This window comes from Colletotrichum aenigma (genome assembly GCF_013390185.1).
Source record: "Colletotrichum aenigma strain Cg56 chromosome Unknown KSG_Cg56_contig08, whole genome shotgun sequence".
In the NCBI taxonomy this organism is placed as follows: domain Eukaryota; kingdom Fungi; phylum Ascomycota; class Sordariomycetes; order Glomerellales; family Glomerellaceae; genus Colletotrichum; species Colletotrichum aenigma.
The window spans coordinates 2,835,537-2,860,571 of record NW_023500914.1 but is presented as its reverse complement, the minus strand read 5'-3'; the positions used below and the strand labels follow the sequence as shown (position 1 = coordinate 2,860,571).

Sequence of the window (25,035 nt, the reverse complement as noted above, 5' to 3'; positions counted from 1 at the left end):
TCTTCTCATTCATGCGTTTTGCCTCTCTCGTCTATGTTCCCAGTGATTTCGTTCCAATCCATTTCCCCCCACCCTCCGCCATATAAAATCCATGTATCTATGCTGAAATAGGGAGGACCTGACAGATGAGTACCCTCCCCTTCTTTTAACCACCACATTGCGCCTGGCTAACGCACACGATTTATGTGTCTTTCTCTCTACGTTTGCTCTTTTCTCTTTTCGTCTAGCATTCAAGAAGCCTTGACGGTACCGCGGACACCGCCCTTTCCGCCAACTTCCCTCGCCGTTATCGTGAGACCGAGGTCGGCGGCAACGTTGATGGTGACCTCGACCTTGGAGCCCTTGCCCACGCCGCGGACGGCGGTCTCGGCCAGGGTAGGGCCGACCTTCCAGATCTTCTCACGGGTCTCCTCCTCTTCCTCCTCGGAGTCGAAGTCGGAGTCCTCGTCGTCGCCGTTGGTCTCGGGCTTAGCCTTGGGCTCGGGCTTGGTGACCTTGATGTGGGCGCCGCCCTCGACGATGCGGATGAGGACGTCGCCGCCGTCCTTGGGGCCGGACAGCTGGATGGTGCGGCGGGCGGGGACGGCAGTCTCGGCGGGGACAACGGGGACGAACTCCTCGTCAGCGCCGACAACACCGATGGCATTAGCAATGTGCTTGACGGTCGTGACAGCAGCGTGGGTGCTCTGGTCGATGTCGTCGGCCTCGTACTCCTGGATCAAGGAAGCCTGGAGGGCGGCACCACGGGCTCCGAGCTCGGAGGGGTTGATGGCGGAGGGGGCGGTGGAGGGGGCGATGATCTGGGTGGACTCGGGGAAGACGTTGGCGAAGTTGGCGGCGATGCGGGGGGTGTGTGCAGTTCCGCCGGACAGGATGACCTCGTCAATGTCAAGAACGTCGAGCTCAGCCTTCTTGACGACGCCCTCAACGAGACGGTTGAAGCCCTCAAAGACCTTGCGGGCGGACATCTCGTAACGTAATCTGTTGATGGTGGAGGTAAAGTCGAAGCCGTCAGCCAGGGACTCGACGCTGAAGCTGGCGTTGGTGCCGAGGGACAGGGCCTTCTTGGTGGACTCGGACTCGAGCTTGAGCTTAGCGAGGGAGCGGGCGTTCTCGCGAGGGTCGACGTTGTGCTTCTTGATGAACTCCTTCGCGAAGTGGTCCATCAGGACCTGGTCGAGGTGGCTGCCGGAGAAGTCGTAGTCGTGGGCGGTAGCCAGGATTGTGTACATGCCGCCACGGGAAGCGACGACGGCGACGTCGGAACGGGTGCCACCAAGGTCGGCGACAACGACGATCTTGTCTTTGACCTCAGCCTCGGGGCGAGCATCGTAGGCGAGAACGGCGGAGATGGGGTCGGAGATGATCTGAAGAACCTCAAGGCCAGCATCGTTGGCAGCCTTGACGAGAGCCTCCTTCTGCTTGTCGGAGAAGTTCGTGGGGACGGAGACGACAGCAGAGGTGACCTTCTTGCCAAGGTAGTCGGAGGCAGAGCCGACGAGACGGCGAATGTAGCGGGTGGCAACCTCGGAGACAGGCACGGTAGAGGGCTCCTCGGCGCCCTCCTTGTCCTTTACTGTGAAAGAGATGGTGCCGTCGACATCCTTGGGGTGGGCGGAGGCGTGGTTGTGGGTAGGGTCGATGGACTTGAACCTGGTGCGGGCATGTTAGCCAAATGAGATAGAAAGACACAATTTCAAATCACAAGACATACTCCTTGCCGAGGAAGTCCTTGAAGTATGCGATCGTGTTGTCGGGGTTGCGGATGAGGAAGTTCTTGGCCTGGGCTCCGTAGTACTCGTCGCCGTCAACGTAGGAGAGGATAGTGGGGATCTGGCGGTCTGCGGGCAATTCGTCAGAACTTCTGCTCTTTACAGCACAAACAACCTAGTGTCACAGGCGGTTGATCTCACCTCCGTCCTCGTTGGCAATAACCTCAGCCTTCTCGTCGACGGTGTAGGCAATAGAAGAGTTGGAGTTGCCAAAGGTGATACCAATGACGGTGCGGTCGCCCGGCGCAGGGCGCGAGTCACCGTTCGCAGCCATTTGTGCTATATTATAGGTCGCAAAGGGTTGTTGCGTATATAGGTGGTATCTGAAAGTCTCTGGGACGGACGGGGGACGTAGGGTGTCGAGAGTTGCCGCGGATCCTGTCGAGATCTTTGGTGAGGTTGTTTTCAAGGTTGATAATGGTGGGGGTTCAAGGCCAAAATTTTGGGCAAGGGAAAAAAAAAATTCCCACGTTCGCTGTTCGCCCAGTGGCATCGGGGTACCTTCCCCACCCCCCCCCCCCCCGGTCGTGTCCCAATCAAATTCAGTGTGAATTTGTAAAGTGCCCCGCCAAAAGCTTTCCAGCCTCTGCAAGGCTGATCGGCAGCGAAGAAACCGCTGAAAGGCGACTGAGAGAAGCGCCCTGGCCCAGAACCTGACGATTCCAACTCAACATTCTCGTCGTCACCCGCTTTCGTCATGGCTACAGCGGGCCCCTTCGTTCTCCCAGGCGAAGAGATTGACGCGTCTCTGATCCCGTCCCACCAGAAGCTTCCTCTCAGACTTGGTCCTGGCCTTCGCCATGTGCCTCCTCGTCAAATAGTACCGACCATCGCGGGCAAGCTCGTCACAGACCGCAAGAAGAACTCGATATGGGTTGAACAGACTGGCGGAAGGGTAGGTCCAATCTCTCTCGACTGATTCACAGGCAATTCTGACTGGATGAATACAGTACATCCCTGCCGTTGGCGACCTCGTCGTCGGCACCGTCCAGCGCTCTGCCTCCGAAATCTACTACGTCCTCTTGGCCGACTACTCGACGCCTGCAATCCTCCCCCAACTCGCTTTCGAGATGGCGTCCAAGAAGAACCGCCCCCACCTTGACTCAGGCGCCCTCGTCTACGCGCGTGTCACCCTTGCGAATAAACACATGGACCCCGAGCTGGAGTGCGTCTACCAGTCCACTGGTAAGGCCGACGGTTTGGGACCTCTCGTGGGCGGTATGCTCTTCAACATCTCCCTTGGCATGGCGCGTCGTCTGCTGAGCCCCAAGACGACGGACCTTGTAGTTCTGGAGGAGCTGGGTGCGACGGGCGCCGCGTTCGAGACGGCCGTGGGCCGTAACGGCAAGATCTGGGTGAACAGCGAGAGCATCAAGGTCATTATCGCGGTGGGAAGGGCCATTCAGGAGACAGACGAGCGTGGACTCTCGATCGACCAACAAAAGAAACTTGTCAGGTCCTTAATCAAAGATTTGAGTTAATCATACGCGCCACCGTGATGCTTTTGGCCTATTCTACATGTTTCCCCAGCCAACTCATGGCATCAAAACGCCTTACTGCTGTCATCGCAGTCCCTGAACGAATGTGCCTTGATTGCCTAATATTCCCAAACCGTAGGGGAAAATATCCAGTGATATATAAACAGGTTGCTCTGTGGCAAGAAAGAATGGTGCCTGTGAGCGTCGCGGGGATTTGGCTTCCTCTTTGAGTTGCCGACCTGAATCCAGCTCTGCTGAAGTCAAGCATTTGCACCCGCGTATCAGAGCCACAGGGAGGCTCTGGGGAAATCTGCTTGCAAGTTCACGCGTCTGTCAAATACTCGACTGACCACTTCCCAAGCATTGTCCGTCGTCCGTTCGCGTTCGGGCATCGGACCCCAACCGTCTGCTGGGGTCAATGTCCGTCTTCCGATGAACTAGTATTTGGCACCTGTCGACCGGGCGCACGCCCCTCTCGCCACGCTCAGGTTCCTCCCATGATTTCGTCGACTAAATCGGGTTCCGGATCACCCATAGGCGTAACTTGGTGGATATTGACCATATGTCTCCTCCAGTTGTCTTTTCGCGGGAATGACTTGCCCCCCGTTTTTGAGTAAGGGCAAGTGCTGACCGTACAGTGAAATTTCTTCGTCTTCCTGTGCTTGTCGTTGATGTGGCGATCCAAATGGGTTTTGGTTCCAAATCTCTTGCCGCAGTTTGGCTCAGTACATTCATGCGGTCGCTCGTGGTACCGCTTGTGGTGGCTATATCAATTAGCGTTTGGACGGCGAACAGCCTTCGAAGCGACTCACTTTAACTTATGAACCTGATCGAAAAATCGACCGCACTCATCACACATAAATGTGCGCGGAGATTGCTGCTGCAGACCTGGATACGGCGAGGCACTGTTGCGGATATCTGAGCTGTTGTCTGATGGAGGCGATGGGCTACTGTCGATCTGGGTGTTCGGCGTCGTCTGATACGATGCCCCGGATGAGACGTGACCACCCATTTGAGGAGAATGTTCAGACGGGTCGGTAATTTCTCCCTCATAATAGTGGTTGGTCCGGTCGGGCATAAGATGAGTCGGATCAACTTGATGGGGCACATCGTTCATGCGGACATCGTGTTCAGTGGGACGACCACCGGCCGGGGCTTTGAAACCATTCGTTTGGACATGTCCATTGCCATTCGCAACAAGTCCTCCATTCGCCACCCCTGTCTGATCGCATCGCTGCTGCTGCTGTTGCTGTATTTGCTGTGGCTGTTGCTGCTGTTGATCTTGTTGTTGCTGTTGTAGGTACTGCTGGTGGTGCTCAAAAGGCTGCTCCGGGGACTGCGGGGTTGGCGCTTGTGATGGCTCGGGAACCAGGACTGGCTCAACAGGCTTGGGGGGCGGGTGAGCAATGCTATAAAGTTGCTGGTTGGTGTGCCAGGTCTGCTCGGTCAAATTCGACGGCGCCATAATATCCATGGGGTTGACAGTTCCAGGTGCAGGCGACACAGGCGGCAAAATTGGCGGAGATTCCTGCTTTCCTTCCTTTGTGGTTCCCGGTTCCTGAGCCTGATCAGGCTCTGAGTTGGGGCTAGGCGGGTTGAATGGAGAGCCCAGCTGTCCGCGCGTGGAGGTCGCGCCGGGTCCTATTTCGCGGGAGAATGGCCCGGTAAGCTGAGTTGGCGAGTCTGACAAGCCCTCCCTCAACAACTCTTGCGTTGGCTGAATCTTTGCCCCCCTTGACTGAGAATCCTTGGTGCTTGACCGACCCTTGGGAAACATTTGGAGAAGGTTCTTCGCCAGGGAGCTGGCATAAGAGCTTGATCGCCTCGGCGGTGGCGCGGGAACAGGTTCATCTGTGGGAGGCGGGGTGACCATGCCGAAGGCCTCAGAAGGGATGATCGGGCTGTAGTAAGTAGCACTGTGTCCTTGAGTGGCATCTGAGTATTCCATTCCGTCAGCCCGAGTAGCGACCAGCTCTATGCCGACAGGAGTCCATGGATAGGACGATTCGCTCTTCCAGGTAGAGGCGCGGCCGAAGGTGTGGTCAGTACCGCGTCTGGTGGTAACGCTTGGTGCATGAGAGCTGTCGTCGCCAGTACAGCCACGTTGGTAGCTTCCCAAGTCTCGTTTGGATGGGTCGGTGCCGTGAGATGAGACGTTCAGCTCCTTGGTTGACTGCCGGTCCGGCCCTTGAAGAGCTTCATTCTTGTTGCCCAATGAGTCTCGTGATGACATGCGGCTAGACGCAGCTGGACCAGTCGTGGGCACGTTTCCCGATGGACGGAGCGGCGTGGGGATGAAGGCGGTTTCCGCCGTGTCCAGACGATTCGTCCCATTTCTCTTGCCCTTGATGCGACGAATTATGAAGGGGTAGGCGCAAATGATAGCAAGTACGAAGAAGATAATGATGCCAACAATAACGCCGGCAAGACCTCCTTTAGATAATGCCTCACTCCGAGGTTCCAGTGTCGAGCGTGAGTGAAGAGACAGCGGCTGTCCGCGAAGCCTGAATCGGTCCATGTCAATCGAAGCTGCTAATGATGAGGTGTCGTCAGTGTCGCCAAGGTCTGATTGGGCGGCAACGCCCTCAGACGAGGCTGCGGGAGGAGCCATTCTAGGCACCACGCGTCAGCACTCGCTGCACCACATGAACCACCCCCCAGGGACCTGTGACACTCGGATGACGGCGGCGTAGACGGCGAGTGCGATGAGAGGATGAGCAATCGATACTGCGTCCTCGAGCGACGGAATTCGTAGTGAGTAAAGCTGGTGAGATGGGGTTTGCTGTGGATGAGCGGTCGCCGTGATGGCGATGAGCCCACGAAAGAGGAAACGGATGAGGTGCAGTTCAAGTCAGCAGTGTAATGGGGGCAGTTTGGATTAATTAGGCCGGTGCAGGTCTTCAGCCTCACCAAAGCGCGGGCGTTGTACCCTCCAAGTGTACGGGGAGAGTTGGAGTGGACTTTCAGGGTCACAGGTAGGCCAAGGTCGGACTGGGTTGCCTCCCGCCTCCACGTCGGCCGCAGAGTAAGGAGGTACATTGCAGCGACTTGTGGCTCAGGCGGGCTGGTGGGGTGAAGACTGAAAACCGCCGATGAAGGTGGCCGGGCAGAGCAAGAAAAGCCGGGTCTAGGCGAAGATTGCGGCCACGTGCAGGTATCTCGCTATCAAAATTTGCCCCCATAATTCCGGCGGATTGGCTCGAGTGATCCAATCGTATTGCCCGCAGCGCCATTTCCTGCCCCGCCACACGGCCTCTCCACGACCCCTGCCTTGGACTTGGTACTTGATTCTCCGAGGACTGAGGACTGGTGGAAGCTTTCAGTGCAAGTCCCTTTCTCCTGGAGTCCTGGCCGTTGTGCCCCGTCATCCTGTACCGCTGCTCACTGCCACCAGCCACCCACTGGCCATGGTTCCCGCGGGCGACGACCGTGGAGCGCTGTGAGGAATGTTCCGTGAGCACCAGACCCTGTCAAAACCCTTAGTTGGTGGGGTCAAGCTCCATCACCGTTAGGACTATCCGTACTTTTCAGGTGGGCAGAATACTTCAACGGAGATGATCGCAATCCGTGACCGAGATGCCGGCAGCTGCCACGGGGAGAATACGGCTGCCGCACAACATTTCCTCACACTGCCGCAGAAAGCAGAAGCAGAGTCAAATGCCAAACGATGGCCATCTTACGTGCTCAAAGTTTCATCGTGTTCAAACCTCTGTCTTACAGCAGCAGGAACGGCATGAGAGACGACAGTGTCCGCGCAACATGCGTTGACGCTGACAGCATCACCCTTGCCTCCAACTCGCCAGCCAAACCGTGCCAGCCTATGGAAACTGCCCTTTTGCTTGTCCAGCTGGACACTGGGGAAAATCTCCAGGGGCTCGCTCCTTATGGTGAGCAGACCCCTGTCACGGCGGATCCTGCGCACTCAAATTGGTGCTTATTCTGCGACAAGGTCTCGGGCTAAAATAGCCACAGAACCCGGCCCAGCGGTTACCTGCCGCATACGATACGATGCGCCCACACAATGTCAACGACATCTCGGCCGACTTGGTCTACTCGTCGTTGGACGGGACGTCCTTGGCGCTTGATATGCATAGAAACCATCGCGAATCCGTAGATGGGAATGTCTCTTTCCGATGATTGTCTTGGCAGTGATTGCGTTCTTAAGAGAATTTGCTCTGGCATCACGTCCATCACTCGTGCGTTTCCCCAGGTGCGATAAGATGATCTGGCGAGTCTTCGTAAGCACGATACTCGATGTTTGTCATTCTACTATTCTTATTTGTAATGATTGATGGCTGCGGTGACCTCTTGGCAATATCCATCTCTGCCATTTCTGTTGTCGTCTCTCTTCGTCTCTCGTCGTCTCTCGGAAGCTAGGGGTGAAAGCAAGGAGACGGGATTCTTCATTAACTAAACTGACTAGCTTTACCCATTTCAATCCCACACGGCACACATCGCATCCATATCCTGCGCACACCTTCAAATACCTCAAATGTAGCACAGCTGGCCATTGCCGCGGCAGTGTTCGAAAACACGAGAGGTCCATTCTGCAGGAATTTCGACCCCAGACCTCATGCAAGTGGTCATTCCCTCGTTCATCAAAATCATCTCACCGCCTCTGGCCCGTGAGAGCATCACACAAAGGCGCTTGGGGTCGTTGAGGAAGCCCGCCGTCTTCGTCCGCACAGTGTCCATGAACACGAAATCCGCCTCGTGGCCCTGTGCCGAGTCGACGGTTCTTGCTTCCATCGCGTTGTGCATCTCCTCAGCATGTAAGCGGCCACGCAGGTGGGGAGGCAGGACGGACGTGAACTGCTTGTATCGGTTGAATGCCGCCTTGTACGGGGTGATGATCAGTATTCTTCCAGGCTGGTCAGGCCTATCGACTCGAGTGAAGTTGGGGTTGCTCAGAAGCTCCAGACAGCGTTGCTTGATGAAAGACTCATGGGCTGGGTTGTAGAAGCTGCGGCATTCCGTCTTTTCTCGAGCTGAGTGGCAATGAATCATCACTCGCGGAACCACACAATGGCGGCCAGGCATAAACTGGCTCAGCCAGATCTGTATATGTTGTACTGGAAGGGGGTATCGATCGATTGATGCCATACCCGACTTCAGAAGCCCGTCGTAGAATAGCTCAGACACTAATATGTGCAGATTTCCGTACATTCCTGGATCGTATTAGCCTAACTTCATTGAATGGAGAGGGGCAACGACGACAACGACGACGACGACAGCGGACGACGGCGACAGCGGACGACGGCGACAGCGGACGACGGCGACAGAGGCAATGATAACAAGTGCGACAAAAAAATCAGAGGCGACTTACGGTGTGTAATCAGCAGCTTGCTCTTGAGAGCGCCGGCAAGGTCAGCTCTCTCCATCGTGCTGATCATAAGCTGCTTTGCGTATGGATTCAGCTTCAGCATCTTCTGTCCTGCCTCTCTGGTCGACATGGATGCACCTTGGACGAAAGGTCTGGTCTGTCGAGTGTCGCCAGTGAAGATGTATGCTCGAGCTGGAGTGAATGCCAAGGGAATGAGAGACGTCAACTCTCTTGCGTGGGCTGCTTCGTCAACGAACACGAGGTCTGGCTTGAAAAGAGTGCCCATTTGCCCCGATGCGCCGACAGGGGTGGTCGCGATGAAGTCAGCAGCTCGAATAACATCGAAGTACAGGTTTGCGACCAGTCTTTTCAGCTCCGCGGAAGTTCGTCGAGTTTTGACGACGTCGCCTTCAAGCTTCTGGAGAGCCTGCGCAAGCTGTTTGTATCGGGACTTCTTATTGTCGAATGCCTTCCACGCGGCTTCATCGAGAGATGGCGCCTTGTCGACGCTAGCTGGGCCTCCTATTTTGCAGACTCGCGACGTCTCAAACTGCATGAGGAAGCCCCTGGTAAAGTCCGGGACATCTCCTGCGACGTCATTCTGGCCCTTTGCAGGCGGGTGCAGTTTGACGCTGCGGCTCATCTCACGAGCACATCCACGAACTCGAATGACCGATGCTCTGATGCCGGCTTCCTTGCATGTCTTGTGTACCCGGTTTGCCGCATCGTCGCACGGCGCATTTACGTCAAGAAGATACAGAACCTTTGCAGGTCTGGTAGCGGTCTTGCCGTCAACTTCTTCTTGAATAGGGGCCGAGAGAGCCATTGCAGCGATGAATGCATTCAGTGCAGTCTTTCCAGCACCGGGGCATCCCAGGATTAGCGCCAGCCCTGCCGGGATATGTCGAAATTGCTCGTACACCTTCTTGTGGTCAGAATTGAGCCCTCTGTAGAGAGACTTGAGGTGGGCGGGGGTCTGAGGATTGCCCGCTGGGTTATCCATATGTGGCAGCTCTCTGAAGAGATCGACGTAGAAGGTAGGCGGTTTCCGGAAATCCAGCATGTAATCAAAGGTGTGGCGTGCCCTCTGTGCCAGCGCGCTCAGGTTTCTCTCACGCTGCATCAGCGTGGACAAAGCTTTCAGTTCGGTGTCATGAGTAACAAGCCGAACCGCAACGCGAATAGTGACCATGACAGCATTCCCAGAAGTCAAAGGGGGGTACTGAAGAGCACCAAAGCGCTGCGAAACCGCAATTTCTGCCAATGGGTGGTACCTCTCACGGCTGACAGGATCCTTCATGTATGGGGCGGTGACGTTGAAAGCCGCATGCCTGGCGTAGTCGTTGAAGATACTTCCGTTATCTTGGCCGTTGTCGAACACGTTGGGTATACGCTCGGCTTTCATCATGCCGGGATTGAAGACATGTCCACCAATCGTGAAATCATGCTTGAATCCGATATCACAAGCAGATTCCTCGGTTGGGAACACCTTGTCTTGGTCCGCCGGCAATTCGACGAGGACGAGCCAGCTGGTTTCTAAATCCGAAGCGATGAGACTGGAGGGTGGGGGCAGGGCATTCATGACCCAGGCATGAGTAGACTCTGTCCTGGTGTTGAATCGCCGATAGGTAGCCTCCTCATTGGCCATCTCAATGATGGTTCCTTCACGATGAGCCAGGGCGAATTCCTCTTGGTCTTTGAACGAATGAACCATTCGGGGGCCACAACAGCGGTTCTTTTCCTGTCAAACGGGTTAGCAGAGTTGGCAAATCTTGGCTATTACACATACCGCCATCGGGTCATCTGAGTCCTCATCGCTAGGTTCGAGTCCAGCCACTGCAGACGTAGAGAGGCGTCGAGGGTCGACGAAGAAGCTTGCTCCGGCAACTCCATCCTCGGGAGGCGTGAAAGGCATGGGCGCTGGCTCGCCGCTTTCTGAAGATGAAGCTGACGAAGGCAGCTCGATGTTCGCGGCTTGCTCAGTCTCGGTGAACTCGGCCACGAACTGCGTCCGCGCCGGAACAGACTCTGGGATCGGAAAGTGCGACCCCGCCGAATCACCATCAGTGTCGGTGGTCTTGAGGAGGCCAATCTCCGTCTCTCCAGAAATTTCTGCCATCTTGTGTTGATCAGCACAAAATTCAGCGTGAAGTAGTGAGGGATGATGATGCTGAACGACGAGGACGACAGACGATGACAGCCCAGGAGACCCCATGTCTTTACACCCAGGTAAGGTACCTTAGGTAGGTAGATGGAGGGGCTGGTTGTCACCTGCAGAAGGTGTCTGTCCCTCTCACTGCCTTCCTCATCGTTGCCGTCCATTGCGAAGAATATTAGGAAGTTACCTACCTTGGATATGGCTGTGAGGTCCAACTGCCGAGAAAAGCGCAAGAGTTGGCTTGGCAGACGCAAACAATGCCGAGTTTGATTTTGTGTCGTCAAAAAAGCGACAAAGACGTCGACAGAAAAACGCGAAAGTATAGGGATTGGAGAAGGTCACAACACCCACGAAGTCAGTGTTGTTGTGGGAAGGTAGACGGGGGGAGCAAGCTGGGCGGGGAAGAGTGTGCCCTGCCTGAACATGTGAGGTGGAAGAGGTACGTAAGTGGGAGGAGGAAAGTGGGATCAAAAGAGAAGGCAGGTAGCCGAAAAGTGTTGAAAAAGAGATAGGTCGGTCGCTTGATTTGAGAAAGCGCGATGCAGGTGGGATTTGGCTGGTCAGGTGCTGGAGGCAAAGAACGCAGCCAGATGGTTTTGAAGTGCGCTCTTCAAGTCGGGAAAAAGGCCGTTTGCTCCTGCCAAGTTGGACGCCGGCAGAGTGCGTCCTGGCCAACCCCGGATATCTCGACGCAGGGCAGGTAGGTATCTGGCAACAAGGCTGGATACAGATGGTATGAGGCAAGGTAGCGCGCAAAAAGAGAAGAAAGGAAAAAGGTCGACGATGACAGTAGAGAAAAATGGGGGAGAGAAATTCTTGCAGAGGTTGACTGCCAGCAAGCCGCGGAATTCTTCCCCTCGTGAAGTGCGTCTGGGGAGATTGTGGGCCGAAGTCGTTTGCAGTAAGACAAATAAAGTCCCGTCCTCGACTAAAGCTCGGGGAGGGGGGTAAATGAGAAAAGGAGAAGGCACGAGTGGTAGCTGCCTTTCGAAGAGATGAATTTACAGCTCGCCCAGCTACGGTGTGCCAAGTCCAGTGTCAGTGATTCAGAGAGGTTCAAAACTAGCGGTAAAAGGTCTACGGCAAACGGGACCCTCGGATGGCAGGAGCGAGACGGGAGCAATCGAACCTGCTGCCTCAAACATGCCGCTCAATACAAAATTTCGAAAGCCCTGACGGAATGACTTTTTGGTGCCCATAATTTGCGATACTACTACATGCTTGAGGTTCGGGAGCAAGCGGCCGGGACATCATTGCGGAGGACGCGAAACGTACGGCCTGACAGCCTCTTACATAGTCATTTGATCCTTCATTACCACAGTATTGAATGAGTTTCTACTGGGCGCATTTCCAATCAGTCTGAAATCCCTCACAGCCATCTAGCCCATATGCGGAGCTGAAATCTGCATAAAAGTTACATACATTCAGGCGTCTTCCTTCTGTCTTTCCACTACCATTTGGCCGCATACAGGTACTATTGGCCTAGGCAATTGGCTGACAGAGTAGTAAAGGCGAAAACTCACAGAAGGCTGAGAGCATCGAGATGAGACCGTCTCTCCTGTCGTGAAGGTCCACCGAAGGATCGTCATCTTTGATGTGAGAGTTTTAGTGCTAGTATGTGCCCTGACAGCCGAGGTTGAGTAACTTGAATTCCAAGGGTTTGCCATTTCATACGTGACAAAGACGTACTGAAAAACCAGAAAGTTCAAGTGAACATTCTCATGTCCTGGGGAGTATGGCGCTGGCTCTCTAGTGGACATATATTAATCTACCTCGATGATCTGCAGGTTCATCTAGCATTGTACTCTCATGATTTTGGACGGGAGTATGAAGGTCATTGAAGAATCATCCACTTGCAAGATATGGGTCGTCTGACGGGTCGCAGCATTGGAAGTGCTTATAGCGGAGGTAACTTCAGCCATCAACGATGTGTTGACCGTCGGACTAATCTTTGTGCCGGATGCTTCGTGTTGCTTATCCTGTGAGGCATCTGGCTTACGATAGAATACAGAAAGCAAAGGTCACTTCACCAACGAATCTTGGGAATGACGTGACGGGTAACAAATATGGAAGGCCTGAACTGCACGCAGATTAAAGTTAGATATCCCCCTATTGAGATAGAAGGGTCTGGAGAAGAACCTGTGCCGGAGATGGGGGGTCTCAGCCCAGGAGATGTTGCTTGTAACCACGGTGGCAGAAATGCCCGAAAGGCACACATGGAATGCCGCGACTGTCCCAAAGAAACCTAGTAAATCTAGAATCTGATCCAATATTTCTCTTATATCCTCATGTTTTAATCTCGAAATTGTTCTTCGGTCTCGGTGCTAAAAAAGGCTGGTTTGCCAAGCCAGGAAGCTTTGAGGATGAACAACCTCACCCGATGCTGTGTTTGCGTCCTTTCCATCTGCTTTGAGGACTTCTCAACTCGTGTTTTGGTCTCTTGAGTGATCAAATTTGCCGTCTCTCACTACTCGAAGGCACGTTGGTCTCATGGGGAGAGAGAAGTCGACCTTCTCAGGTGGATAATGTGTTTATACCTACCACCGACCGTCAAATCGGCGGGAGGTATCGCATGATCCGCAATGATGTCATTCGTCTAGTTGGAAGAGACATGTCCTTGACAGATTCTTCTCTCAGCCTGATATGCTCGTATCTGGGTCTACATTGAGGCATACAAAATCAGGCTGCGCCTGCACCCCTGCCACACCCTCATGTGCGTGTAAGCCACATTATAAACTTGGTTCAAACGATTGGTTCCCAGACATTGATGTAAATAAGAATGCAGCACAATGTCCTGCTAAGCTAATTCCAGCTGAGAACACCCGCTTCATTACGATGTATTACCTCCAATAGAGTGTGGGCTTGGGTGGCACAACATGCTGGCCAGCGGCGTTGAGCCGCGTTCCACTCATCCTTCTTCTCTATCGACCAAAGCCAAGACGCTTTAGGCAGCTCTAAACTATGCCCAGATAACATTCGACTTTGTTTTGCCCCCCCCCCCCCCCCCCCCCCCGGGTTTGTACGAACCTCCTTATAACCAAGAGATATGTCCGCTCTCCCGCGGCTGGCCGATTACAGCCTCGTTTTTCTGTTTTCCAAGTTCACCGCAGTCAACAAGAGAAAAAGAGGAGGAAAAGCGAGACACGCAACGCCTGGCCAAAATGAAATTATTCGCAAGAGATGATACGGTGGTACCGGCCCCATGCTTCTCCATTTGCAGTATGTTCGACATCGTACCCGCGCTCATCCAAAACAGCCGCCCTCTCTAATCCATTTGGCATAGATGATTGCTACGTAGAGGTCCAGACCATTGGGGAAAATCCTGAGGTATGTTCAACGGGCTCAACATTTCAGGAATGCTATTCGAGATGCAACGCATGTATAGATGCCAATTCAGCCGACGCGAACAGCACAATCCAGGCTTATCTCGACCCCAAGTTCAGGCAGTATCTTGACTATTGTTCGGGAAGTGCGCCAACTTCCGCCTCCCCCACCACCTCCACCACCGCCTTCCCAGATATTCCAGCTTCGATGTTAACGACTGTCACAATGCGTCTGCTAATGCCTGTCACTGGCCTCGACGGCAAGATCGCCGCCTCTCGTTTTATGCCTACCACAATCACGAGAGAGCGGGATGAAGCTACTAGCTCTCTTACAGTAACATCACTATCCGTTACCTCCGGAGTTGCGTCAGCCAGCGGCGTAGCATCATTACAACCGACGGATGAAAGTACGTCAGCGTTTGGTCTTTGTTTTGGGCATTAAGCATTCAAGCTGATCGAATATAACCCAGCGCCGTCTGAGAAAAGTAACGTCTGGATCGCCGGCCCTATTGTAGGTGCAATCTGCGTGGTTGGTCTTGCCCTCGGAGGCTTCTGGTTCTTGTGGCGACGGAAAAGACAAAGAGGTGTACAACCAGCGGTTAAGGATGGTGAGGGAAAGAGCAAGTTTGAAAAGGCCGAGCTGCACGCAGACGATGTTCCCAAATCGCCCCCAATGGAATTAGAAGGTTCGTATCCGACACCTGTGCCGGAGATGGATGTGAACGAGGTACCAGCTCAGGAAATGCTGGTTCCAGAGAAGGACAGGCAGATGGTGACCGAGATGCCAGAGAGACATACATGAGGGCAATGTGAGACAGGATTTCATGGAAGTCCATAGGGTGGCCGCATAACACGGGCTTCTGCGGAGTTTTGGGTTGTTGGAAGCCCACGTATATCACTGCATAGGTACTCGTACTGTACTATCTAACTCAAGCAACTATATGCACCCACCCAAATCTCCTGGCCGAAGTTTGGTGACTCTATGACAAGCTAGTACATCTCGAGTCTTCCTGCGTCGGACTAACAGCCTAAACAAGGTTTCGAGTGACACGATAACTGACATCTCGGTGACACGTAGGTTGAAGCCCATTCTAGACCTTTCGCTTGGATGGCATGGCACATTTCTCCTTTCTTTCGATGTATTCAAGTTTCTTCTTCATGCTAACATACTTCTTGATGGCTGGAGACTCTATGCGTCGCATGTCGCGCTTTTCTGTCGCCCTCTCTGTCGTTCTCGCCGTCCGTTCTGTCAATTAACAACGCCATCATCGTCTGCCCTAGTCTGAAAAAGTGGGAATTCGATAGAACACGCACTCTTCAGGCACTGCAAATTCTCAGCGCGTTTGTTCCAAGCCGTCAAACTTCAATCAACGGTCGAGAGCACAGGTTTCGGCAATTTGCTGATATGTCCGTCACGCCAGAAGACCCAACAATCACCTCCGCGTCTCCATCTGCTTCCAATGGATACGAAACAGCAACTTTTGTCTCCAGGGAGACCGAGTCACCAATCTCATGCTGGTTCATGTGTAGTATATTCTTTGAAATGGTTCCTTTCCGCTCGCGACTAATAGAGTCACCATAGATTACTGCTACAAAGTGGCACAGATAATTGGGACGATACCATCGCTCTGCTTCTCCGAGTCTCTTTTCAAAGAATGTTTCAACGAATGCGCAGAATGCGCGGTGAGCGCGGTCGAAGTCCCGAAACCCTCACTGAGCGAGGTCTTTGAAGTCTTCAAGCCATACACGGACTACTGCGCGGGACCCGGCATCATAAGCTCATACCCTCAGTCGTTGCTGACAACCGCTGTCCGCACACAAATCTTCGCCCTTACCGGGTTCGGTAGTACTGAGCCTGGCTACCCCGAGATCGTAATAGCCACAATTACCGAAATGAGACCTGGAGTGTTCACCCCGCCGGCTACCTCGCAGCCTACCTCGCAACCAGTGGAGTCAACTGCTTCAGGTGCGCCGGAGAATACTGTTTCCTAATTTTTCGATGCGTTCCGCTTCTGACAGAATATAAAATGAACAGGTTTGTCCTCTGCAGGCGTAGTTGGAGCCATCGTAGGCGGAACAAGTTTTATGCTACTCTTCGCTGCCGGCATGTGGTCCTTGAGGCGGAGAAGAAAGCGGAAAGTAACCCCATCGGACGCAGTAGACGATAAGAGAGGATTCGAAAAACCGCAACTCCATTCAGACTGTATCCCTCGCCTGCCTGCCATCGAACTGGAAGGCTCATACCCTGAAGTCATTCCTGAAATAGGCGCAAACGAGATTGCGGCACAGGAGATGTTGGGCTCGGAGGAAATATCTACTGTAGAGATGCCCAGTAGATCAGCATGACGTGAGCCAGACTGGACAGAGTAGCTGATGGAGAACGCTTGTTTTTCACAGGGAAACCTGTGACCGGTTGGTTTTCAAAGACGTCTCCTTTTCTTTCCAGTGGAAAAATAACGATGAAATCGAGGATACAGGCAAAACAAAACGCGGGGGCAACGGATATTGTAACGCGAACGATGACGATGAGGCTGATTGTAATAACATGAGCAGTGACGAGGAGAAACATGGAAGCGGCGAAAACGGAAGAAGAAGAGGGGACAGGATCAAATAAAGGAGTGACCAAGGGGCGACGGGGCTTGGAATAAACAGCCAAATGTACTTCGGCCTCGTTTCTTCTCCTTCTGCCAGTACATAACCTGATTCGCATGCGTGTCATCATCGACATGCTTGATAAAATAAGCGTGTGTCAACACATCTGTCATCTTACGTCCTATCGAGCAGCAGAAATAAAGAGATTCATACATTGAACTACCTTGGCAGAAAGTACGTGCTCTGAAACCACGCAGGCGATGACCACTCAGCTGAGATCAAAGGTGGCACGGCATTTTCGAGATGATCTATCTTCGCGAAACCTCATTTTGGTTATTCTGTCTCGCGTCAGTGACACTCGATCAGCCCAATAGAAACATCTCATGCTTGAGCCACGGGGAAATTGCACTACATTGACCGGCTTGGCGTTGGCAACAGTGCCCCTTAAGACCTCCGCAGTCACCTTGTCCGTCAGACACTCGTCAAACTCCATCTCTTTTTCGACACAACCCCCAGTGCCTGCTCCAAATTACGCGATAATTTACAAAAAGTCCGCTAGTCAATTGGGCCACGAGACATTTCCACAGCGCGAAGGTCAGTGAATAGCTCTTATCACCGAAACCGGGGCATCTGATTCATGAACAGCAGCAACAACGATGACAACAACTACAAGCACAACGACCACCGACAAGATCCAACCTCCGGCCATCTGTTACTCTCCTTGCGGCAAGTCTTAGGTGACTCCAATCCGAATGTATGAAGAGGTCTAATCTTCTGACCAGACGATGCATACATCGAAGCTCAGATGGTCGGCAAAACGCCTCTGATTTGTAATTCAAGTTCAGCGTTCAAAGAAAGCTATCAGATTTGCCAGGATTGTTTAGAAACAAATGTCGAAGACACCAAATTGTTCAAGAGTTGGATTTCTTCGAAGTTCGAAGAATGGCTAGAGTTTTGTAATGGGAAACCCCCTATCACGATGACAACCAGAACTTTTCAGTCGACATTTGTGATGTCGAACGTAGTTGGGAAATTGACGAGGAGAGTCGAAACATACACAACGACATATGAATTGCCGAGAACGACGACGCGATCCACTGTCGCGTCTTCCGCATCACTAAGCAGCACTGTGGTATCACCGACACGGCCAATCGAGACAAGTATGTTCAGAGTTTCTGCAATACCTCGCTCTGGAGACTGACCGGTTTCAAAAATAGAAGCTCCAGCTTCAGGGAACAACGCCTGGATTGCTGGTCCCGTTGTGGGCACCACATGCGCAATCATTCTCCTCTTCTTCGGATGGTGGTTTCTGAGACGACGTAGGCGGCATGAGGCCTTTGTGCCAACTTCAAAAAATGCCGGCCCCGATAAGGAGGATAGGGATAGATTTGAGAAGGCCGAACTTCACGCTGACGATGCACCCAAAATCCCTCCGACAGAACTAGAAGGCTCGTATCCGGATCCTGTCCCCGAGATGGGTGCCAATGAGATCGCGGCGCAGGAGATGCTGAGCTCTGAGCTCAGGTCGCCCGTGGAGATGCCAGAACGACAGGCAACGTAAGCTTCGTGCTGTGAAGATAGGAGAACTAGTAGATATCAGTTGCGTCTGGCAGGATAAGCTTGGTCGTGAGACTAAAACACAGATATGTGTGAACATGCGTGGCGCTTGTACAAAGAATTGGAGCTTTCAGATGATCACAGTCAGCTACAAACAGCGCATTAGCAGGATCACGGGGACGGAGAACATGAGAACACGGGAATGATGCCTTTCCCAACTTGGTTGCCTTTCCCAAATAACTTGATCTTCGTTTCTTCGACTCCCTACAGAGGTGTGGTATCATATTCGTTCCAAGAGAAAGCCGCACCATATCAACCAATGATCTCGTCGCGTCTCCTGCTCGACCCGGTGAACTGCAAGTTCTCATTGCCAGCAACACCAGTCAGAACATTTCCAATACCGTTGACGTCGCCGGTGCCGCCCTGCATGATGGTCGCGTAGTTGTCCGCAATGAGCTGAATTCCCGAAACGAAACCCTGCTCGTCGAACGCGCAGTGGCCGCCGTTGGGCGAGTTGTTGACCGTCTGCTTCGCGTTCAATGCCTGCGCGTTCAGCCCGCCGCTGGTGCCGATCTGCTCGTACGCCTTGATGGCCGCGGGGATGGACTGCTGCAGGTTCGACAGCTCCTGCTTCGTGCTCTGGAAGTGGATGCGCGTGTTGGCGATCGCAGCGGGGTCCTGGACGTTAACCTGGGGCTCGAGGCCGCCGCAGTTGAGCAGCACGCCGTTGCCCGCGAAGTTCTGCATGTGCGCGGGCATGAAGAAGCCAGAGAGCATGAGCGAGCCGCCGGAGACGCCCGTGAAGAAGACGTTGGACTGGTTGAAGGCCATCATCTGCGGCAGCGTCTGCTGGATGAGGTCGTTGACGGCCTGGGAGTGGGCGACGCCGTCGGTGCGCTGGAGGCCTTGGCCACCACCCCAGAAGAGGTTCGGGTCGGGCGCGAGGACGGCGACGCCGGCGAGGTTCTGCTGGACGCCCTGGTTCGGCATGTCGAAGAAGGATTGGCCACCGTCGCCGTGGAGGAGGACGTTCAGGCCGAGGGTGCCCTGGGCACCGGGCTGGGCGGCAGCGCCGGGGACGCCGCTTGCTGCGGTGAATTGCTCGGCGGGACCGGAGATCTTGAAGCGAAGGTCGAGGCCACTTAAGGTTGTTAGAGACCACACATGACTTAAATGGGTTCATCATCTTCATATACTTACTTGACGTTGGCGGTCATGTCGAGAATCATGGATCCATCAGTGGCACGCGAGATTCCCTGCGGCACCCTCGCGGCCTGCTGCTGTGCCGTCTGCCTGTTTCCTCGTCCGTTTCCTTTTCCTCGGTTCTGCGGCGCGGCATCGGTCAGGCTCAGAAAGCTGAGCACCACCGCCAGGGCGGCGACTGGGGAGCGGACGGTCAACATCCTGGGCGAAAGAGAAGTGAAAGTGATATTAAAGATATCGAAGATTAAAGAAAGAAGGGTTTGCTGGCTGCCAAGCTCGCGGCGCGTCGCTCTCCCACGAAGATCAAGAAAGGAAATATCTTGGAACTCTTTTTGGTGTTTTCGGAATTTCCCAGAAACCCGGGGAAATCAAGAGTCAAGAAAAATAATGGACGGGTCGGGGGTGGCAGGTTAGGTTTATCTTAAGGCGGGCGAAAAAGGATAAACGGTCTTGCTGCACGAGCACATCCCGTCATGGGCATGGGTTGCAGCCGTCCGAATGGGGGCACGGGGGTCAACCAAAACCGGGGGATGGGTTGGCGAACCTGGGGCCCAGTCATGTTGCTTGTTCAGTATGCCCTTCAAAGGAGAACATGTCTTCAGGCTAAAGGCGAGCCATACAGGCCCGTCACGAAGCGAACCATCTCAAATCGACGGGCGAAGGACCAGGGACGAAAGAAGGGGATAAGCTTGTGTTGTCGCTGTTTCGCCTGGACTCGGTTGTGTGTGAGAGTTGGGACAAGTCAGTATGGGTCTGATCGCCCGCTGGTTGGTGGGAGGTTGTTTGAGGCTCCCGAGGAGTTGAAGTGCGAACGGCTGTAGTCAGCATGCAAAACACTTGAAGCGAGCACTTTTGTCCGTAGGTTCGGGAGCCTTGGACGAATCAGAGCATCGTGCTTTCCACTCGCGAACATGGGCTGGGTTGTCGGGAGGAAGAGCCAGCCGCGGGCTAGCGTGTATTGTGCCTGACCGACTTGCGAATTCCTCAACTGCGTTTCGCTTGGCGCGTTGCTCCCGAGTCGGGAGCGATGGGATCCACGGTGCAAGAAGGTGTCGCAGACGTTTGAGGTTGTCGACGAAACCGACCCCGGGCGCTGGGTGCACCCCTGTCTGCCATCGCTCGGGGCATGTCGCCTCAGACCCCGGTCCGGGGGCCTGGCGCCCCCACATTCTTGTGTGTCTCTGCGAATGGGATCGTGTCTTTTCTACCCTTCTTGCTGCTTGTTCTGTGGATTGCTTCCATGCTATTTCCTCCTGCCGCGGGATATTTGATGATCGGTCCAGGGCTTGTTTACGCCTCCTGCGACTTTCTGGTGGCTTGGTGTTTTGGATCGTCGGCTGAGGAGGGATGCTAAGAATACTAAGCATTGAGGCTCGTGGAGCCTATGGGGTTCGGTTGGCGAGTCTCGAGGACTTTAGTGCGATTGACGATCAGAGTTGATGACGAATGGTGTTTTCGCATTTTAAGTTCCGGTGTTGGAAAACGGCCTGGCCGAAAGAAATAAGCTCAGCGTCGTTCAGCAATGTACCTTGTTTTCTGTTCGACTTCCGGCGCTTGCTGACAGTTCACGGGAAGCAAGGGGCTCGGACGCACGTGGTTTCGGAACCGCCAATCTGAACTCGCATTCAGCAGAAACAGCACAGTGAGTAGTTGGCAGTAATCGCTAAATATAAGCATAGACCGCGTATAACATGATCCAAACATGATGCGCCTGTCTGTCTAGGTGATAGCCTCGCATCAATCATACCCATCTAAACACTCCAGTCCGTCGTATGAAATCACAGGCCCTCAGAGCTTAGGGCCCTTGGCCTTTCTAGCATCTCTCTCCCGGTCACGTAGCAACCTGCGCAGGATCTTGCCACTGGGGCTCTTGGGGATGATATCGACGAACTCGACACCGCCCTTGAGCCACTTGTGCCGCGCCTTGTGCTCCTCGACGTGCTTGCAGATATCGGCCGCGACCTGGGCTTCATGCTTGCTGGCGTATGAAGCGGCGCGGACGACATAGGCCTTTGGCACCTCGCCGGCCCGCTCGTCGGGGACTTGAATAACAGCGCAGTCGGACACGGCCGGGTGGGTAAGGAGGTGCGCCTCGAGTTCGGCCGGAGCAACCTGGTGGCCCTTCACCTTAATAAGCTCCTTAATACGGTCGACAATGACAAGATGCTCATTGCCCGCAGCCGACTTGCGCACAAGGACCTCATCACCAGTACGGATCCAACGACCATCCTCGTGCCAGACAAAGGTCTCGGCGTTGGCGCGCTCGTTGTGGAGGTAGCCCAAGACCACGGAGGGGCTCTGCACGAGCAGCTCGCCGGGCTTGTTATATTCTGTGATCTCTTCGCCCGTCGTAGGGTCGACAATCTTTCCGCGGGTACCTGGGACAAGGGATCCTGAAGAGCCAACGTCGATATCGATTTCAGATGTCGTGCAAACGACAGTGCAGGTCTCGGTCATGCCTATCACTTGTCAGTCTACAGCCCCATATTGCGGGTGAGGACAGCTTTACCATAACCTTGGCCGACATTCCACTTCGGGTATTGCTTCTTAAGCTCCTCGACAGTCTCGGCGCCAAGCGGTGCTGCGCCTGTGTACACAAAGCGCACGCTGCTGAGATCGTATTTGCTGCACAACTCCTGGTTGCGAATAACCTGGATCACAATCGGTGGTACCTATCCAAATTAGACATCGGCGCTAAAACCCGGGCGACGATGAACTTACGACTGGTAAACAATTGATCTTAAACTTTTGGACGGCAGCAAGGAACTGCTTCAGCTCGAACTTGGGGAGAACGATGATCCCATCTCCACGGTAGGTACCGCAGTGCGCGACAACCACCAGACCGTAGATGTGGCTGAAGGGCAGCAGGCCCAAGCCAGCTTGTGTCTCAATACCGAGCTCTTTCCTGGCGACGGACTCGTATGTTCTGAACTGAATGACGTTCGCAATGACGTTTCGGTGTGAGATCATGACGGCTTTCTGAAGTCGGTGTTAGTTGAGCCAGAAGTATCCACACTCGCCAAGCTTCACTTACAGGCAAACCAGATGTACCACTTGAGTAGCACAAGTATGCGACCTGTCGTGCGCCTTGTCCCTTGACCCATTTCAGAGGCTCCAATTCAGGTAGCGACTTGCCCTCTTGAATGAGGTCTTCCACGGTGGCGTACGGTGTCTTCTGGTCAACGCCAGGAACTGGCAACAAGAAGATGCGGTCATTGGGGATGTTGACTGCCTTGGCTGCCTTGAGCGCAGTCTCGAGCAGCGGGATACATGTGAAGATAGCCTTGGCGTTGGACGATCGCAGCTGGTGCTCAAATTCTTGAGCCGAGTACGCGGCACTGGCCGGGGTTACTATGCCCGACAGGCGGTGGACGGCGTGTGTGAAAGGAATGTAATCGATCTGTGAACATGTCAGCCACAGCTGTTTGGAGTCGCCTGGGATTTTGCAGCAGGTCAACTTACGGTGTTGAGGGAGAAGAGAGCAACAACCTTGTCCCACTCTGTGCCCTCGTTTGGTGCGAACTCGAGCTTTTTGGAGATCGCCCGCGCCAAGTAATCGGTTCGCTGTTTCACCTCGGATGCTGTGTACGATCTGCCGGACAAACCGCAGGTGTAGGGGTTTCTGGCTTTGGCGAGAGGATAGCGACCGTATTGCTCATTGTTCATGAACTCGCCGATTGTGATTGAATCGGGAGGATCTGTGGAGAAAGAATGAGCATTGGCCGCATCGCAACGGCGTGGATGGCTGGCGGGCTTGTCTTACCGATGGGCAGCTTGGGGACCCAACTTGGCGACGTGAAAACCATCTTGAGTGATGAATCTTCCTAGCTGGAATGAAAATACCGAGTGGAAAAGAGGTCGCGACTATGAGAGCTCCTGTCAAACACGTAGCAAGTCCGATCGTGAGAATGTCAATACCAGCTCCAGAAAATGGGGGGTTCTTGGGGACTTTTGAATGAACCAAAAAAGTGGACACGAGGCTCGGTGAAGAGAAGAGCTCACTGCCGGCTTTGTTTGACGGAAAACAAAAATGACAGCAAAGTGGCAGAGAACGGCAGCTAGGTCCTCCCATTACCCAAGGGCCCTCCCTTTTCTGCCTCCGCTTGCCGGGGGGCTGGACCGAGTTTAGATCCCTTTCGCCATTGCGCAGCTGTGCCCTGGGCAACTGTGACGGCACCCCGTCGAAAGCCCCCTGCTTCTTGCAGCTACGGCAGCCAGATGCAGAACGTCCAAGACTTGGAGAAAGATAGCTTCCCCCACTTCTCCGCATTTCTCCCCACGCAGGTGCGACTTGATTCACCTCGGCAGAGAGGGCGGCGTGGTAGTGCGGCATCTTGCCGTCCTGTCCTTTCCTGTCTAGCGCTGGGAAAGGAAGGTTCCCGAGTCATTGTGACCATGCCCCCGGCCGTCATTTTCGACGATCTCGGTGGCTAAATTGCTAACGCGTTAACGGCAGCTGGGCCTAGATGCGATCCGATGTCAGGAGCCGAAGGTGCAGCGTCAGCATCCAATCCTGGCCGTCATTGGCTCACCGGCGATGAGCTTCCCATAGCTCTAAACTCTGCCTACTCATGATCCATGTCGCAATCAAACAGCGCATGGCTTCTGGTGACCGACTTCTTAGAAATAGGGCGCTTGGGAAGAGGTCTCATCCGGTCGGGCCTTGGTTAACGGCATTGCTGAAGTGGCAGCTCGGCGTTGATGTACAGCTCTGCTTTACCGTTGCGCGCAGCTTAGCCAGCGGGGACCGAGGGGCTCTTCCCCAACTGCCAAGGAAACGGCTAGCCCCCCTAACCGAGATTCTTCCGAGGCCACAGAGATGCCGATACCCAAGGGTCATTCGTCAACCGAGACCCACGGCTCACCCCGGAAGTCAATTGTTTGGATCTCCGGCGCGGAATTGATTCCCGCCGCGGCCCCGGATTCTTGCCAATCTCATCTTGTGGGCCGCGCAAGAATACCGCTCTCCTTCTGCATCATTACGGGGCGACGCGACCATTCGTGGGGCGGTTCATGCGGAGACCCATGGGCCGGCAACATCATCAACTTTGGCAGAGTCATGGGCGATTCTCGCCATGCAGCTCTGAAGAAGCGGAACGGACGCCGCCTATTTTCCAAAGAGCGATGCCCGAAATAACATCCAAGCCGAAGCAGCACCTTGATTACTCCTGGCTTCTCGGCCCAGCACCTCAAGCTTTTGACCGGTGTTTTAATCGTTATGTTTGGCCATGCTGAGAGCTAGTCAACAATCAACGGCGCCATCACATGGTTGCGAAGCCAATCAGGTTCATTGTTCAAAACCTTCTTTACAGTGGTGGTCTTTGTCGCACCTGTCTGAGTCATCATTGCAACCCACGTTCAACGTCAAGTCATCGCGAGAAACAAGCAGTCCTAGGGTCTGCGCAAGATTGACGGCCCTGCTTGTCTAGTTCTATTGCTGCTGCTAATGGCAATGCCTTGTGCCTCCATCGTGATTTCCTAGAAGCGCTAGGAAGTAGACACGACTCGGGACTGAAAGTTTTCCCTCTGTAACTCTCCCAGAGCGTCGACGTATCCTCTCCGGCCTGTGCTATTCGTCCACACAGTGGCAGCAAGTCAATCTACAAGGTAGGCGCCTAACAGTTCAAAT

The 25,035-nt window shown here is 54.1% G+C and overlaps 8 protein-coding genes across 8 annotated transcripts; 3 read left to right on the top strand and 5 right to left on the bottom strand.

Moving 5' to 3' along the window:
• Positions 1 to 230: 230 nt before the first annotated feature.
• Positions 231 to 2,046, bottom strand: SSZ1 (Ribosome-associated complex subunit SSZ1; the record flags this gene model as incomplete). The annotated part of the gene is made up of 3 exons (XM_037327501.1): positions 231 to 1,653; positions 1,715 to 1,841; positions 1,914 to 2,046. 3 exons carry the CDS (start codon positions 2,044 to 2,046, stop codon positions 231 to 233), a joined length of 1,683 nt encoding a protein of 560 aa, XP_037174281.1.
• Positions 2,047 to 2,469: 423 nt separating this feature from the next.
• rrp40 (Exosome complex component rrp40) lies at positions 2,470 to 3,253 on the top strand (the record flags this gene model as incomplete). The annotated part of the gene is made up of 2 exons (XM_037327500.1): positions 2,470 to 2,667; positions 2,723 to 3,253. The coding sequence occupies 2 exons, from the start codon at positions 2,470 to 2,472 to the stop codon at positions 3,251 to 3,253; spliced, it is 729 nt and encodes a 242-aa protein (XP_037174353.1).
• Positions 3,254 to 3,734: 481 nt separating this feature from the next.
• CGCA056_v012255 (Zinc finger protein 42-like protein) lies at positions 3,735 to 5,861 on the bottom strand (the record flags this gene model as incomplete). The annotated part of the gene is made up of 2 exons (XM_037327499.1): positions 3,735 to 4,014; positions 4,063 to 5,861. The coding sequence occupies 2 exons, from the start codon at positions 5,859 to 5,861 to the stop codon at positions 3,735 to 3,737; spliced, it is 2,079 nt and encodes a 692-aa protein (XP_037174282.1).
• Positions 5,862 to 6,983: 1,122 nt separating this feature from the next.
• CGCA056_v012254 (uncharacterized protein) lies at positions 6,984 to 7,211 on the top strand (the record flags this gene model as incomplete). The annotated part of the gene is made up of 1 exon (XM_037327498.1): positions 6,984 to 7,211. One exon carries the CDS (start codon positions 6,984 to 6,986, stop codon positions 7,209 to 7,211), a length of 228 nt encoding a protein of 75 aa, XP_037174280.1.
• A 527-nt stretch (positions 7,212 to 7,738) lies between these two features.
• upf1 (Regulator of nonsense transcripts 1) lies at positions 7,739 to 10,692 on the bottom strand (the record flags this gene model as incomplete). The annotated part of the gene is made up of 3 exons (XM_037327497.1): positions 7,739 to 8,418; positions 8,577 to 10,314; positions 10,363 to 10,692. 3 exons carry the CDS (start codon positions 10,690 to 10,692, stop codon positions 7,739 to 7,741), a joined length of 2,748 nt encoding a protein of 915 aa, XP_037174256.1.
• Positions 10,693 to 13,892: 3,200 nt separating this feature from the next.
• Positions 13,893 to 16,046, top strand: CGCA056_v012252 (Agglutinin-like protein; the record flags this gene model as incomplete). Its single annotated transcript, XM_037327496.1, has 4 exons — positions 13,893 to 13,950; positions 14,015 to 14,461; positions 14,525 to 14,740; positions 15,730 to 16,046. The coding sequence occupies 4 exons, from the start codon at positions 13,893 to 13,895 to the stop codon at positions 16,044 to 16,046; spliced, it is 1,038 nt and encodes a 345-aa protein (XP_037174267.1).
• A 2,469-nt stretch (positions 16,047 to 18,515) lies between these two features.
• Positions 18,516 to 19,606, bottom strand: CGCA056_v012251 (uncharacterized protein; the record flags this gene model as incomplete). The annotated part of the gene is made up of 2 exons (XM_037327495.1): positions 18,516 to 19,344; positions 19,404 to 19,606. 2 exons carry the CDS (start codon positions 19,604 to 19,606, stop codon positions 18,516 to 18,518), a joined length of 1,032 nt encoding a protein of 343 aa, XP_037174077.1.
• Positions 19,607 to 21,194: 1,588 nt separating this feature from the next.
• Positions 21,195 to 23,212, bottom strand: AFT1-1 (Acyl-CoA ligase AFT1-1; the record flags this gene model as incomplete). The annotated part of the gene is made up of 6 exons (XM_037327494.1): positions 21,195 to 21,865; positions 21,916 to 22,078; positions 22,128 to 22,385; positions 22,441 to 22,806; positions 22,869 to 23,104; positions 23,170 to 23,212. 6 exons carry the CDS (start codon positions 23,210 to 23,212, stop codon positions 21,195 to 21,197), a joined length of 1,737 nt encoding a protein of 578 aa, XP_037174255.1.
• Between the last annotated feature and the right edge of the window lie 1,823 nt (positions 23,213 to 25,035).